The sequence below is a fragment of the Momordica charantia genome (genome assembly GCF_013281855.1).
Source record: "Momordica charantia cultivar OHB3-1 chromosome 8 unlocalized genomic scaffold, Mcharantia_2.0 BLBB01000008.1, whole genome shotgun sequence".
Classification (NCBI taxonomy): Eukaryota; Viridiplantae; Streptophyta; class Magnoliopsida; order Cucurbitales; family Cucurbitaceae; genus Momordica; species Momordica charantia.
The window spans coordinates 8,439,693-8,454,009 of NW_028275166.1; the positions used below are offsets into that span (position 1 = coordinate 8,439,693).

The 14,317-nt window shown below is 37.2% G+C and overlaps 2 protein-coding genes across 2 annotated transcripts; one reads left to right on the plus strand and one right to left on the minus strand.

Moving 5' to 3' along the window:
• Positions 1–7,517: 7,517 nt before the first annotated feature.
• Positions 7,518–8,332, minus strand: LOC111021106 (uncharacterized). The gene has a single exon (XM_022297960.2). It carries the CDS (start codon positions 8,251–8,253, stop codon positions 7,660–7,662), a length of 594 nt encoding a protein of 197 aa, XP_022153652.1. The 5' UTR covers positions 8,254–8,332; the 3' UTR covers positions 7,518–7,659.
• A 948-nt stretch (positions 8,333–9,280) lies between these two features.
• Positions 9,281–12,436, plus strand: LOC111021126 (protein transport protein SEC13 homolog B). The gene is made up of 2 exons (XM_022297979.2): positions 9,281–9,439; positions 11,291–12,436. The coding sequence occupies exon 2, from the start codon at positions 11,364–11,366 to the stop codon at positions 12,267–12,269; it is 906 nt and encodes a 301-aa protein (XP_022153671.1). The 5' UTR covers positions 9,281–9,439; positions 11,291–11,363; the 3' UTR covers positions 12,270–12,436.
• The last annotated feature ends 1,881 nt before the right edge of the window (positions 12,437–14,317 follow it).

Below are 14,317 nucleotides of genomic sequence, written 5' to 3' on the forward strand. Positions count from 1 at the left end.
CGTCGAAGGTGATTGGGCAGGTCGGCCCCTGCTCCCTGATGATGCACACCTCGCGCCTGGCTGCACGGGCTAACTCCTTTCTTTTATGTCTGGACTGACCCCCGCTTGGCCCTCCAAAAATGGTATTGATGACCGCAGGTCGGTCAGTGCGCCGGGGCGGCGTCCTTGAACGCTTTCGCAAATCCTTTTTCTCTGCTGAGCTGGTCCAGGGCTTTCCCACAAATTTCTTGAAGTAGCCATCTTGAATTAGATCCTCAATTTGGCGCTTCAACTCCCAGCAGTCTGACGTGTTATGGCCGTGCTCCCGATGGAAGCGGCAATACTTGTCCTTGCTGCGCCTCTCCGGGGCTCCCCGAAGCTTCTCAGGACGCTTGAGTAGTTTTTCCATCCCAGATTCCTCGATGTTTGTTAGGATCTCGGAAATTGGAATCGTGGTCGGGGTGAAGCGCTCATAAGGTCGGCTCCTAGTAGGCCCGTTCTCCGCCCTTCGATACTCAGCTCGGCCGCTGGAAAAGGATCCCTTGTCCTTGGACTTGGGATCTGCCCTTTCTACATCTTTCCCACTTCTGCCCCGGCCGATCTTTCGCTCCGGTCGGCCGGTTTTGGTTCGGAGAAGCTCCTGTCCATCGATGACTTTTTTCGCCTTCTGAAGCACCTCGGCGAAGGTGGCCGGGGCCTCCTCTCCAAGTTTCACCGTGAGGGCTTCGTCGGCTAGACCGGTGAGGAAATAGCACATGGCCGAGTCATCGGAGCAGTGTGCAACCTTCAACTGCTCCTCCTGGAATCTGGTGACATATTCTCGCAGCGTCTCACCCTCCTTCTGCCTGATGGTGGCGAGGTGGGTCGCTGTCTTTTTGTCATAGTGCCGAGAAGAAAACTGGGCGAGGAACTCCCTTCTCAGCTGAGAGTAGGTTGAGATCGACCTGGCTGGCAATCTCCGATACCACAATCGCGCGCTGCCAGTAAGCGCGATCTGAAAGGCGCGGCACTTGATTGCGTCTGATGCCGCTTGGAAGTCCATGAGGCCTTCAAAGACCTCAACATAGTCCTTGGGGTCCTTCGTCCCGTCATAAGGCTTCACGGTAGGAGCTTTGAACTTCGGAGGGATTGGTGCTTCCAAAACGTCCGAGGTGAAAGGCGATTCTCCCAAGTCGCCATCGTTCAGTGAATCGTCTTTCTGCTCACATTTGGCCTTTAAGGCCTCCACCTGAGCATCGAGCTCCCCCCTCAGCTGGTCGAACTCCTCCCTTGTGATTATCCCTGCGGGATTGTGAGAGGATTCAGCCTGCTGGTTGGAGCTCCTGTGTGAGCGGGATGGTGACTGCCCTTTTCGGAGAGACGAGCCTCTCTTTCTGTTGAGATGCTCACGGAGGTCTCCCCTCTGGCGAGTGTACCCCTCGCTCTCGTTGTCTTCGGGACGTTCCTCCTCGGCTGGGCCGAGGTGGGAACCCCCTTGCTCGCGTACGTCCACGCGCGTAACTCGATTTTCAGATCGGGACCCTGCGCCTGCAGCTAGCATCATTTCGTTATACATTTCCTCCATGGAGCGCATTTGTGTGCGCATTGCCTCCATCTCTCTCTTGAGCGCATCAAAGTTCTCGCTTGTTGGAGCCGGGGTTGGACCCCGGGCGCCCTTCTTAGAGGTCCCACCTCGGCCACGGGTGGCCTTGGACGTCCTCGGGTGCGCAGGCGGTAGGGCAGGCGCGGTGATCCGTGCCGACCTGCGGAGGGGTTCCGTTACTAGGCCGTCGTGACCTTGCCCCTCTACCGCTGCTGCTCCGACCTCCCTCTGGTGGGCATCGCTGGCAGCTAGAGTCCTTCGATCTGTCGTATTGGTCGAGTTCGCTGGTTGAACCATGTTCGCTCGCGTGTTGGTTTAAAAGAATTGAGATGACTTATATTGTCTTCCCACAGACGGCGCCAAATGTTTATGCAAGGATATGCACAACAGTGTGTTCCCGATTGTAGCTCGAACTCGGCCTCCGGACCGACCTGAACACTTGGGCGGACCTGCACAAAAAGGTGAGCACTCCGACGATCAAGTCAGTATAGGTCGGATTCCAAGTTTAGTTCGAGGCCAGAAATCGTCGTACCTGATCGGGGAGTGAGGTCCTCTACTTATGGGTGGTAGTCTCGCTGATCTCGCGACGGTTACATTCGGTAATCTCGGGACCGACGGTTACGCCCGATAATCACGCCGCCAACAGTTGCTCACATCAGCCCCTACCAAGCTCCCCGGTAGGTCAGACCTGGGCCAGGTTCACCTCGGCCCTCATACTTAGCATTTGTCGACGTTAGTGGCGGCCATCTCGGCTATCCGAGTTGGGCATGACTCATGAGCAATCTTGGAGCACCAATAGGGGTCCTCCACGTGTCCAGGGTATTCCTTTCCCCAAACAATACCAATGGCTTAAGTAAAACCCTAGCAACCACACACAACCAACCTTTTCTTCTCCTTTAAACCCCACTTACTTTTATTTTCTTTTTGTTGCTTTTCTTTTTTTAAAAAAATTCTTTATGGTAAACCAATTGAGTTTTATGGATTCATTGATGGGGTGCTGTTTCACACAATAAAATTTTGTAGATGTTAAAACACGTTTTAAATTCAGATATATTTGGTTCTTCGGATAAATATTTCACTTAATTTGTGAGTCTAAACACTTTACGTTAAATTCTCAAAAAAATATTTATTTATTTATTGAATAATAATGTAGATGCAAAAGATTTGGAACATAAAAACAAAATAGAATCTCAAATTCTATTGGGTAATTCACTTGAGCTTTTGCAAAAGAAAGAAAGAAACCTTTTGGGAAGATTTTCTTTTACATTAATTGTAGGGTGATTTTCTTCCCATTATGAAAAATGAGAAGGCCTTTTTCAACAATCATTATGAGACAAACAAACATATCCACATGTCAAAGTTTTTTTTTACAAAGCAACGACTATCATTTTTTTTTTTTGGTCCAAGGATTTAAATTTATAATTCAAAAAAGAAACACTCAAACCTGAATATTTGAATTATGCTTAAATTAATTTTTGTAATTACTATTTCAAATGATCGAATAAAAAAAGATTGATTTAGTATTATCCTATTATTTTCAATAACTTAGGTCCTAGAATCTATATATAACAATGATGGAATTTATTTATCAACAATTTCTCTATTTAGTTTTTACTTTTAAACCAAAATGTTGACAAACAAAATTATTTTATAGATGAATCCTTATTTATCTATTTCTTTCCCTATTCACTTGAAGCCAGCTAAAATCAACTTGTGAGCCAGCTAGCCATGTAGAAAGAAAGATCATTTTGGTAATCCACCTTAAAAAAGGCAAGTGATTTTAGCTTAGAAAATAAGTCAAATAAGCAACAAACTTGTAATTAAGAAAGATTAATTAAAAAGTAGAACCAAACCTGGAAATATTCTTGGTGAAGTTCTATACCTTAATGGATAAGTCTCTTCTTCAAAGGCAAAATTTATCTTATTTTGATTCTTAAAATTTTAAATGTTAACAAAATTTGTGGGTAAGGTTATTTATGATAGATAATTTTACAATAAAATGTTTGAAAAGTTTATTAACCAAAATAAAATACTAGCATGTATGACAGTTGATTGATTAAAATAACATTTTAAAAATCTTTAAAAAAAAATTTTGAAATTGAAATTACATTTTTTTAAATAAAATTATTCAAATTCATTTTGGGCATGGACATCGAGAGTTTTCCATTTTGAAATTCAAAATTTCAGACCTACACTGCCAACTGTGTTTCCATTCAAGAGTCAGAAAAAATAAATAAATACAAAATACCAACGTTGCTTTCACCCGAAAGAGAAAAATGAAAAAGATAATTACTTGAATTGTTTAAACTAAAATTTGGGAGACGACACACATGAATGTTTGTTGATTCACGATTTTAATAAGTCATAGTTCATATAACTTAAATATAAAAGGTTTAGGCTCGTTTCGTTGGAAACTCAGATTCGTTGAAATTTTGAAAACGACTTTTTTTCTTTTTAATGTTTTCAGTGTTTTCAGATCCTGAATTTGAAATTTTTAAGATGCACAATTACATCAAGATAAAAACTTTGATAAATATATTACTTCATATTATAAACTCATTTTATGTTTGTTAAAATTAAAACATGTAAATACACTGTATTTTAAATTATATAAGTTGTAAAATAATAATTATACAAAATTTATAAAAAATGTTAATAAATTAAATAATATAACTTTAGATTAAACCAAATATTTAGTTTATAACTACCTCTAGTTTACAAATATATTACTAAACAGACCAAATTTTAAAATTGAGATTTAATTACCAAATCTGCTACCAAACACATACCTGAAAACATTAAGAATACAGCTCAGATTTTCATTGAATCCATTGTTTTCGAATTTTGGTTTGCTGATTACCAACAAAACGCACTCTTAGATTTCTGAATTTTCAATTTAATTTATAATTTGTCTCATAGGAGTGGCGCAGTCGCAATAATATAAGACTATATCACTACCATACATCAATTTAGAGAAAGAAAAAATAGTTTATAATATAAATTTATCTAGATTGTATATAGTAATTAGTTATAGAAGCACATGTTTATATCTGATATATAGGTATATAGTTTGTAAAAGATAGAATATAGTGAAAAAAAGGTAAGTTTTTATATAAGTTTTTTTCCATGTATCCTACAAACTTGAACAGACTTTTAATTTAGTACGAGATAAATAAACACACCATATATATATATAATTAAACACACACTCAACTTTAGGTTATACAATTTTAATTTGTGTAATCTAACGTAAAAGTAGCTCTTGTAAAAAAAAAAAAAGGTCTTAGAGCGACATTTGTCCCACAAATTTGCACTAATTTCTTGCACCCACCTAACACTTTACCTAAACTTTTTGGCCTTTATGGAAGGTCTTTGCTTTTTAATTCCCACCTTCCTTTTGTTTATAATGGTAACTTTAAACTCCATGGAGATGCATATTCATTAAAAAAAAAAAAAAACTTATGTATTAATTGATTAGTACTCTTTTTTTTTTGTTACCGCTAAAATTTTGATAATTAGACGAGAGAAATGTAAAAAGGAGATATTTTTTTATCTTTTGAAAGACTATAAAACTATCGAATTTAATTTATTTTTGACCGTAAACATAAAAATGAATGTTAAACACAAAGTCTAATTATTATTCTCATAAAACTTATGAAATCGTCTAGGCAGATCTCCTTGCAAAATACGACCTTCAGATGTGTAGTTCCAATATTGATCGGAATCCCATCTGCGTGTTGTTGAGGGATGTGTAGTTCCAATATTGATCGGAATCCCATCTGCGTGTTGTTGAGGGTGATTTTTCAACTTCTATAGTCCTGTGACACTTACGCACTAGTAAAGTTTTATTTCTTTAGGAAAAAGAGAGAGAGAGGAGCGAGACCCTCTTTCACTACAAGGCATTAAGCCCACTTAATAATTTAGCCTTTAAAGTTGACACATTTGTCTTTAGCTTCAACCATAGCAATTAATTATAGGAATATAATCTATGCTTTGATTATATTAAATTATTATAATGAAACACAAAAATTCATTACAAGCTCGTATCTTCGTTGATTTTTTGTATGTAAATCTTTTTTTTTATTTAATATTAAATAGGGTATATTAGCAAACATAATTCAGCGGTGATTGACATATATCTCTAACTCCTCACATGTTATTGTACTAAAAAAATATATTGAGGGACTATATTACTCTAAACTTAGCGTATTACTTTAACTTTAGACCGTTTAAATTGATTATGTGATATTTTGTAACTTCTATTAATTGATTTCTTTTTAATATTGAAATGACAAGTCAACATATATCCAATAACCTATATAAAACTGTATAAATAGTAAGTTCACTTTTGAATTATTGAAAATCACAAAATATAAAGTAAAAGATAAATTATAATGCATAATATATTACATATTTAAAAAAATCACAAAATATACCATTTTAATTAGGCCGAGCTTGTTTTGTTCGGGTCGGGCTACCCTCCCAGACGGAAGAGAGAGCACATCAATACAACTTCAAATAATAATTAAAAAAAGAAAATGTAAAATAAGAAATATTAATAAAAATGTAAGAAAATAAAGAAAAAAGAAGTCATATTTTTAAAGGTGGTGGCCAGGCTTTATGGATTCACTTTAACAAAGTGAAACCAATATTACAAAATTATAAATAGGTAAGAGATTGATTTTGTCCCTAATAAATATTTTACACAAATTTAATTAATAAAATTGTCACAGTAAACATTTTAATATAAATCTAAATATACTTCAACTGGGGTAATAAAAAAAAAGAAAAAGAAAAAGAAAATATATATATATATCTTTAACTAAAAGATCGAAAGATTCATTCTCACCTCTATCCATGGTATTAAACTCACTATATATATATATATGCAATAATTTTTTTATTATATATACTAATTTTTCTCATTAAACATTTTAATAAACCAATAACTAAAATTAGATGTTAGTATTGGCATCTCTTATTTTTTTGAGGTCTGAAGTTTAAATCTTCATACTCTAATTTATTGTACTGAACAAAACTAGAATGTTGATATGCAATGACCGGTAGTGTGCCAATGTAGAATAATTCTTTTGTTTTTACTTTATAAACTTACAATCAAATAAAGATTTCCAATAAAACAGGATTTAATTAACTTGTAAGGCTACCACTAGTTTTCATTGTCTAGGTGGATAAGATGAAGACAAATGCTTGGTTTTAACTTTTGCATTATCAGTAATATTGATATATTTCATTTCAATGACATATTAAAATATTTAATTTATCACAATTTTATGACTGAGGGGTACTCATTCATTTTAAGTTTAGGTGATTTGATTTGAGGTAATGGCTTGTTAGAGAAATGTTTTCGAAATAATTTTTTTAAAAAATAAAATAAAATAAAAGTCCAACGAAAATGATTTTAAATATTTCAGTGTATTTTCATGGATGATTTAGTCACGGAAAGAAAAATATATATCACCAAAATTTAAAATTACTAAATTAATTTTGAAGGGCTATTTTACATGATATGTATTAAGATATTAATTTTTATAAATCATTTTATTATAATTTATAGATTTATGGTTTACGAAAGTCTCAAAATATCACAGATTTGTTTCATTTCGATCATTCAAGTTTCAAAACATTTATTTTAATCTTTAAACTTTTGAGACATCTATAGATCCTTATATTTATTTTGCTTTTTAAAATATTAATAACGTGACTCCAAATACTCGTGAGATTCAAATAGACTAATATAAATCAAAATGATCTAGATGGAATGAGTTTAAAATTCTACAGGATGACGGCCTGTTTATAAATTATTTTCCTATGTATTTTACAAGGATGTTTCAACCTAATTTTTAAAAAATAATTCTGAAAATGAAAACACAAGAATCCTAGAGTTTCCTTCGTGTGTGGAGGAGAAAAGGAAAAAAAGGTGGAATCACGAAGCAGATACAGCCAATTAATCTATTTTATTATCTTGTTTTTTATAACACCAACAGCAATTAATTAACACAAATTTACACAAAACTTAACACCGTCAATATTCAAGGCCGGTAAATTGATCTTCTAAAGCTCCTCTGTAATCCGCCGTCTTAATTCTGCGACCGCAGTTCCTTGTAAAACCGATTTATGAACTCCTCCGCCGCCTTGTCCACGTGGGAATCCTCGTCGCCGGCTCCGGCCACCGGAAACGGCGAGTCGGTGACTCTCAGCTGCCTCACCATCGGGCTCCGGCCGAACCCAGGTAGAGCCGGGGACGCCGCGTCGACGGCGGCTACATCATTGTTCAGAACCTCCAGCACGGCCTTGAAAGCGTTCATGGCGGCCACGTCATCTTCCAGCGTGGAGGGCGCGTGGGCGCACGCGAAGAAATGGCGGCGCTTGTTGAAGTAATACTGGAAGCTGGGGAAAGCGGGGCTGTTGCTGCAGCTGAACTCGTAGTCGGACGAGAGGTGGCGGCCGCTCCGGCGGAAAGGGGCGACGGAGAAGCCACCGGCGCCGCCGTCGTGGTGGTGGTGGAACATGAGATTTTTTATGGCTTTTCCGGCGATTTTGCGGCGTTTTGACATGAGATTTGTGAGGTCGGCCATTAGCTTGCTTTTGGATATTCCTTTCCTCAACATGAAATAAGCTATACGGACCATATTCCATATTCTCTTCGATATCGCCGGTAGATTCTGTTCCATTTTTCTAAAAAAAGATTTTTTTAGAGAGAGAGAGAGGATCTGAGTTTGGGTTGAGAAATTGAGATAGGAGGAAGAGAATTAGGGGAAGGTATATAAAGGGGTCTTGGAGAGAGGAAAAAAATAGGTTATTTGGAAATTTTATGATAGAATATCCGTTAGTGCACGGTATTGTGCAAATTATTAGGGATATATCTCTTAAAATTACGCCACGTGTCCATTGTTTAAGAATGAAAAACTATAATATTTTATTAATGGCATTTCTCACTTGAAATAACCAACTTTTCTTTCCATGCCACTTGTAGAAACATCTATGGTTAGATGCGCACTTCTAGTCAAGGTGAAATATCAGTAAGCAATTCGAGGTGGGGATTTTAATGTTGGCAAGCCATCGATCAAATAGAATCTTGCACTGGTGTAATGTTCGACCACATATTCCTCAAGTTTAAGTGATTAGGTCTAAACTGGTGTCGAGCTTATCTCATATAGAACTAAAAAAATTGCGTATACATTTTAGAAGGTGAGACTTCGCCTTTTGTATAAAATGGAGTATTGGAAACTGTGGTTTTGCCATTACAACAATCGTACCTGTCATTTTGCAACTTTTTTTTACCGAAAATTAGAAGATACTCTAATTATATAAGTGTACTTCTACCAAATGTCAGATTTTATCAATCATAATTTTTCCCAGGTTAGAGCCAGAGCCAAACTAAACTCTAACTTCAAACGTGCATTCCTTTTGATGTTGTCCGAGTTGAAGCTCAAACACACATATTTGGGTGGGAGAGCCACATGTTTATACTTGCTTTACCCCAAACATCTAAACTCAATGGAAACAACTTATTACCCAACTCAGGGAATTTAAATTAGATTAACTAGGAATTTTCCAAACACCCTATTATTTCATTTTGTCAATGGGGAATAGATGAAAACAAGAACATCGATACGGGCCTCAATGGAGATAATATGGGCTTTGTGATCTGAGCGAATCAAAGCCCATACTCAAATCTTCAACGCTAAGCTATGCAATTTTATGCAACGTCGTAACAGTAACAGGTGCTGGAAAACAGAAGCGCCATTGAAGACTAGCAGGTGCTGGAACTGAAATTCCGTACCTTCTTCTTCCATCCTTCCCGTCGCAGAAGTAGATAGCGACCCAATTGGCTCTAGAATCCGCGTACTATCGGAGGTTTCTTCATTTCCATCTCTATTTGCAGGCATTCACATTATTGATCAACATTTTCTTGGTTTCAATTTCATTTGTAAAATTCACGTCTGCTCGATGTGTGACTTTTCTGAAAATTACGGTTTGTCTGTGATCGAGTGTTTTTTTCCTTGAATTTCTTACTGATTTTAGCTGGTCTAACTGGCTGATCTGTTCCAATTCGTTTGTATGATCAGAAGACTTGAAATTAGGGCTTAGAGTTATAATGCATCTGATCTAGTTTTGAGGAGCCATGTGTTACGTTCCTGAATTTTTCCTTTGGTTCGGTTAGGTGTGTTCCTGCCCGTGAGGAGTCTGTTAATTAAATGTACTGTAATCTTAGCTGATAGGTTTAGTGGTGATTTAACATCTTTTAATTTTAGTTTTATCAATGAATTAAAGTGCGAAACCCTCGTTTATTATCGGAGTAGTTACATTTTATGTTTGTTTTGTTCGCAATTAGTTCAGCCCCAAAGATTCGACCCTATTTTAACTACTATTTATATTTGACTTGTAAAGGGAACGTGATGACAACAATTCCGGAGTCTTCTTTAGTTATAATTGTTAGACGACTGTGAATTGAGCTGGTGTTCGGGACGATTGGAATATAGGAAATGGTTATTGAGGCTTAAAGATTAGAAGACCTCTAAATTATAAAAAAATCAGCGAATGTACTGTACTCCTTGAGAAAATGAAAGGAATTCGTGTCCATTCTTTAGGTAAATGAGTTTACAACCTGGATAAAACTAGTGAAATCTCTTGCAAATGTCTTCAACCTCTCGGACCTTCTATTACCTAGGAAATTTGATGGGTCTTGTGGAAACTGGAAACTTTAGTTCTCCTTAGAAAATTCTATAGTTCTTAGCAGAAATTTTGCCTTCCTAAGAAACTAAGGTTCTACATTTATACCTGGACTTCTAAATAAAACAAAACCTTTGGCACCTTGGTAATGGTTCTGAAAAGCTGAACATGCGGCACAAAATTCAGAACCCCTCATTGGTGTTTGAGTATGTATGGGAAAGTAGCACAAGACTCGAACACCTTTTCTTTAGTGGTCATTTTTCAACAGAACATGGTGGTCGATGTTTTGAAGTTTTTACATTAGGTGGTCTAACACTCGAAACATTCTAGATTTTCTTTTGCAGAGCATTTGATCAGTCTTTGTTTAGTTGGTAAAGCTTATATATTGTTGCTAAAGGTAACCAGGATGACTGGCTGGAGAGGCGTTGGAAAATTTATTTATGGAAAATAGAGATGGCAAAGATACTTTGAATATGTATTTTTGCCTAGGCTTCTAGGAGTTCTTTGTTTAATGTTTACTGGAAATATTCCCTTTTTTCTCATAGTTATGTCACTTGGAGAGTTTTTTAGCTATCTTATGTGACTCTTGTTCGTGGGAGTACTTTGTCATTTCTTATCCAAAAAAAGGAGTTTTGTGCAATAATGCTTGCTCTGTTTCCCTTCTTGATTTTTTAAACCTTTCTATTCATATATGTTCTCTCTTATCCAAAAAGAGAAGAGTTATCTGGAATTGTGCTTGCTCTATTTCTATTTCTATTTCTATTATGTTATTTCTTTGACCTCTTTTTGGACTGTCAACATTTTTGGAAGGAATGTTACAGTCAGCATATTAGTGTTTTTAGGTGATCCATTCTTCTTTGAAGCTTTGTTTTACAACCATTTTAGGTCATACGGTAGGACCATTCTTACTGACATAGAATATCCGAAGCTTAATAAGACTAAATTTATGTATGCTTTGAGGCATCTAATTTTTGATGTTCCCCCTATAATATTTATGAAAAATGTGAACGTTTTAAGATGTGGATTTTTCCACAGGGATCAACTTCGAGGAAAACCAAGTATCAACTTCAGTTCCTACTATTCACTATTGAATTAGTAGCCAGAGAAAATGCCTGCTCAAGAGATTGAAACTGGTCACCAAGACACCATCCATGATGTTACAATGGATTATTACGGTAAGCGCATTGCATCAGCTTCATCTGACCAGACCATAAAGATAACTGGTGTAAGCAACTCAGCCACTCAGCATCTTGCAACGCTGGCTGGTCACCAAGGACCTGTTTGGCAGGTTGCTTGGGCACACCCAAAATTTGGCTCTTTACTTGCTTCATGTTCTTATGATGGTCGTGTCATAATATGGAAGGAAGGAAATCAGAATGAGTGGTCACAAGCCCATATTTTCGATGATCATAAATCATCTGTTAACTCAATTGCATGGGCCCCTCATGAAGTGGGTCTTTGTTTGGCATGTGGTTCATCTGATGGGAATATCTCTGTATTCACTGGAAGAGCAGATGGTGGTTGGGACACCTCTAGGATCGATCAAGCTCACCCAGTTGGAGTCACATCTGTTTCATGGGCTCCCTCTACTTCACCAGGTGCCCTTGTCGGGTCCGCTTTACTTGATCCCGTTCAGAAGCTCTGCTCAGGCGGTTGCGACAATACGGTGAAGGTGTGGAAGCTCTATAATGGGGTTTGGAAGATGGATTGCTTTCCAGCTCTTCAAATGCACACTGACTGGGTTAGAGATGTTTCATGGGCTCCGAACCTCGGTCTGCCAAAATCAACGATCGCAAGCGCCTCTCAGGATGGGAAAGTCGTTATATGGACCATAGTCAGAGAAGGAGATCAATGGGAAGGGAAGGTACTAAAGGACTTCAAAACCCCTGTTTGGAGGGTATCATGGTCGTTGACTGGCAACATCCTGGCCGTGGCTGATGGAAATAACAATGTTACTTTATGGAAGGAAGCAGTGGATGGAGATTGGGAGCAAGTTTCAACAGTTGAGCCTTAGGACAGTGTCCTCTGCTTTACTTCTTTGTATCACAGATTTTGGTATAACTGGCGGTAATTAACTTGGTAAGATATCAGTTTATCAAAAAATGGAGATGGGTCATTTTTTTTTTTAACCCAAAATTCATATCATCATGATAAATATTAAAATTTAAACTTTACCTACTATGGCTTATTCTATATATGTCATGTCATGTGACTGTGTAACACTATTGCATTGATAACTTTTTATTGATTTTATGGATGGTAATGCAAGGGCTGTTGCAGTCGGTGGAGGTACTTTTTTGGGGTTAATTTTGGTAACAAATGAGGCCTCAGCTTGTCAACTAATTATGTGGAGGTTTCCATGTGATGTGTCGAGTTAAATTTGAGATGGACTTCTTTTGATGATAGTTACATTTTTTTTGTTCGAAAAAAATATGATAGTTACATGATTGTTATAAAGCTATCAATTACATAATAAATAAATTACAAGAGAGAACAATACCACATATGATAGTTTTCTCGAAAAAAAAAACCGCATATGATAATTTATTATTATTATTATTATTTTTTGTATTTTGTTTTACTAGGGTTGCATTGCGTCATTGAATTGATAAGCACAATTTCTTGGAAATATCTATCAATATATCGATAAAATGTTAATGTTGATGTTGATGAATATTTTTGTGAATGTCAGAGGAATTAAAAAATTGTAAAAAATACTTAAATTAACATACAAATATTTTTCTATTTCTAAATAAATTTAAAATAATTAATATTAATATTATGTATATGTTAGTGGCATTTTGTTAATATTTTTTTATTTTGTCAACTTTTTGTAATATGATAGAAGTGTCGATTTACTCCTCCTATCATGTCAAACCCAGAGGTACATCGAAATTTTGATGGGATATTTAATACCATGTTTTCGACTACATTGTCTATTTTGTCCCTTGAGACCAATAAGAGGTAGTACAAGAATATACACATGTTGTCCATCGACCACACTTTTCGGTTTGACCTGAGGCCCTAACTCACCCTCTGCGGACGAACTCGTTTTCGGGTAGAATATTTGCATTACTCAAGTTGATGTAGTCGCTTTTGCTTCGTCCACCATTGCTCATGCGGGTGCTTTCCTCTAAGAGAAAATGCTCCTTATTGATGCATTTTTACATCCCACGTAGAGAATTTATAATTAGGCTATATTAAAAACAACACTCTTGAACATTTTGCACAAAATATATCTATATATCCTTTCAAAAGTAAGGAAATGTGGAAGAATCTGTTTGGGGATGAAAATACCCTGGACACGTGGGGGACCCCTATTGGTGCTCCACGATGACTCATGAGTCATGTCCGGCTCGGACGGCCGAAACCACCACTACTAGCATTGACAGATGCTAAGTATGAGGGCCGAGGTGAACCTGGCCGAGGTCCGACCTACCGGGAAGTTCGGTGGGGGCCGATGCGAATTACTGACAGCGGCGTGATTATCGGGCATAATCGTCGGTCCCGAGATTACCGGGCGTAACCGACGATCCCGAGATTACCGAGCGTAACCGTTGCGAGATTAGCGGGACTACCACCCATAAGTAGAGGACTTCACTCCACGATCAGGTACGATGATTTCTGACCTCGAACTAAACTGGGAATCCGACCTATACTGACTTGATCGTCGGAGTGCTCACCTTTTTCTGCAGGTCCGCCCAAGTATTCAGGTCGGTCCGGAGGCCGAGTTCGAGCTGCAATCTAAAATACACTGTTGTGCATATCCTTGTATAAACAGAATCGTTTATTTTCTTGAACGGGAACTAAAGCAAAATGGGGTGAAAAGTGAGGAAATGTGGAAGAATCAAACATTTTTAAAAGGAGTATTGGAACAGGAGTATTGGAACAGAACTAGGAAAAAACTCAAATATTTTGCACAAAATATATCTATATATCCTTTCAATTGGGCTTTTTTCCTTTTAAAAATTGTAAATCTTTATATGCAAGCTAACTTTTGAGTTAATTGTTACCTTGTTTCAAAATTTCTACCGCATCAACTTTTTTTTCAAAATATTAATT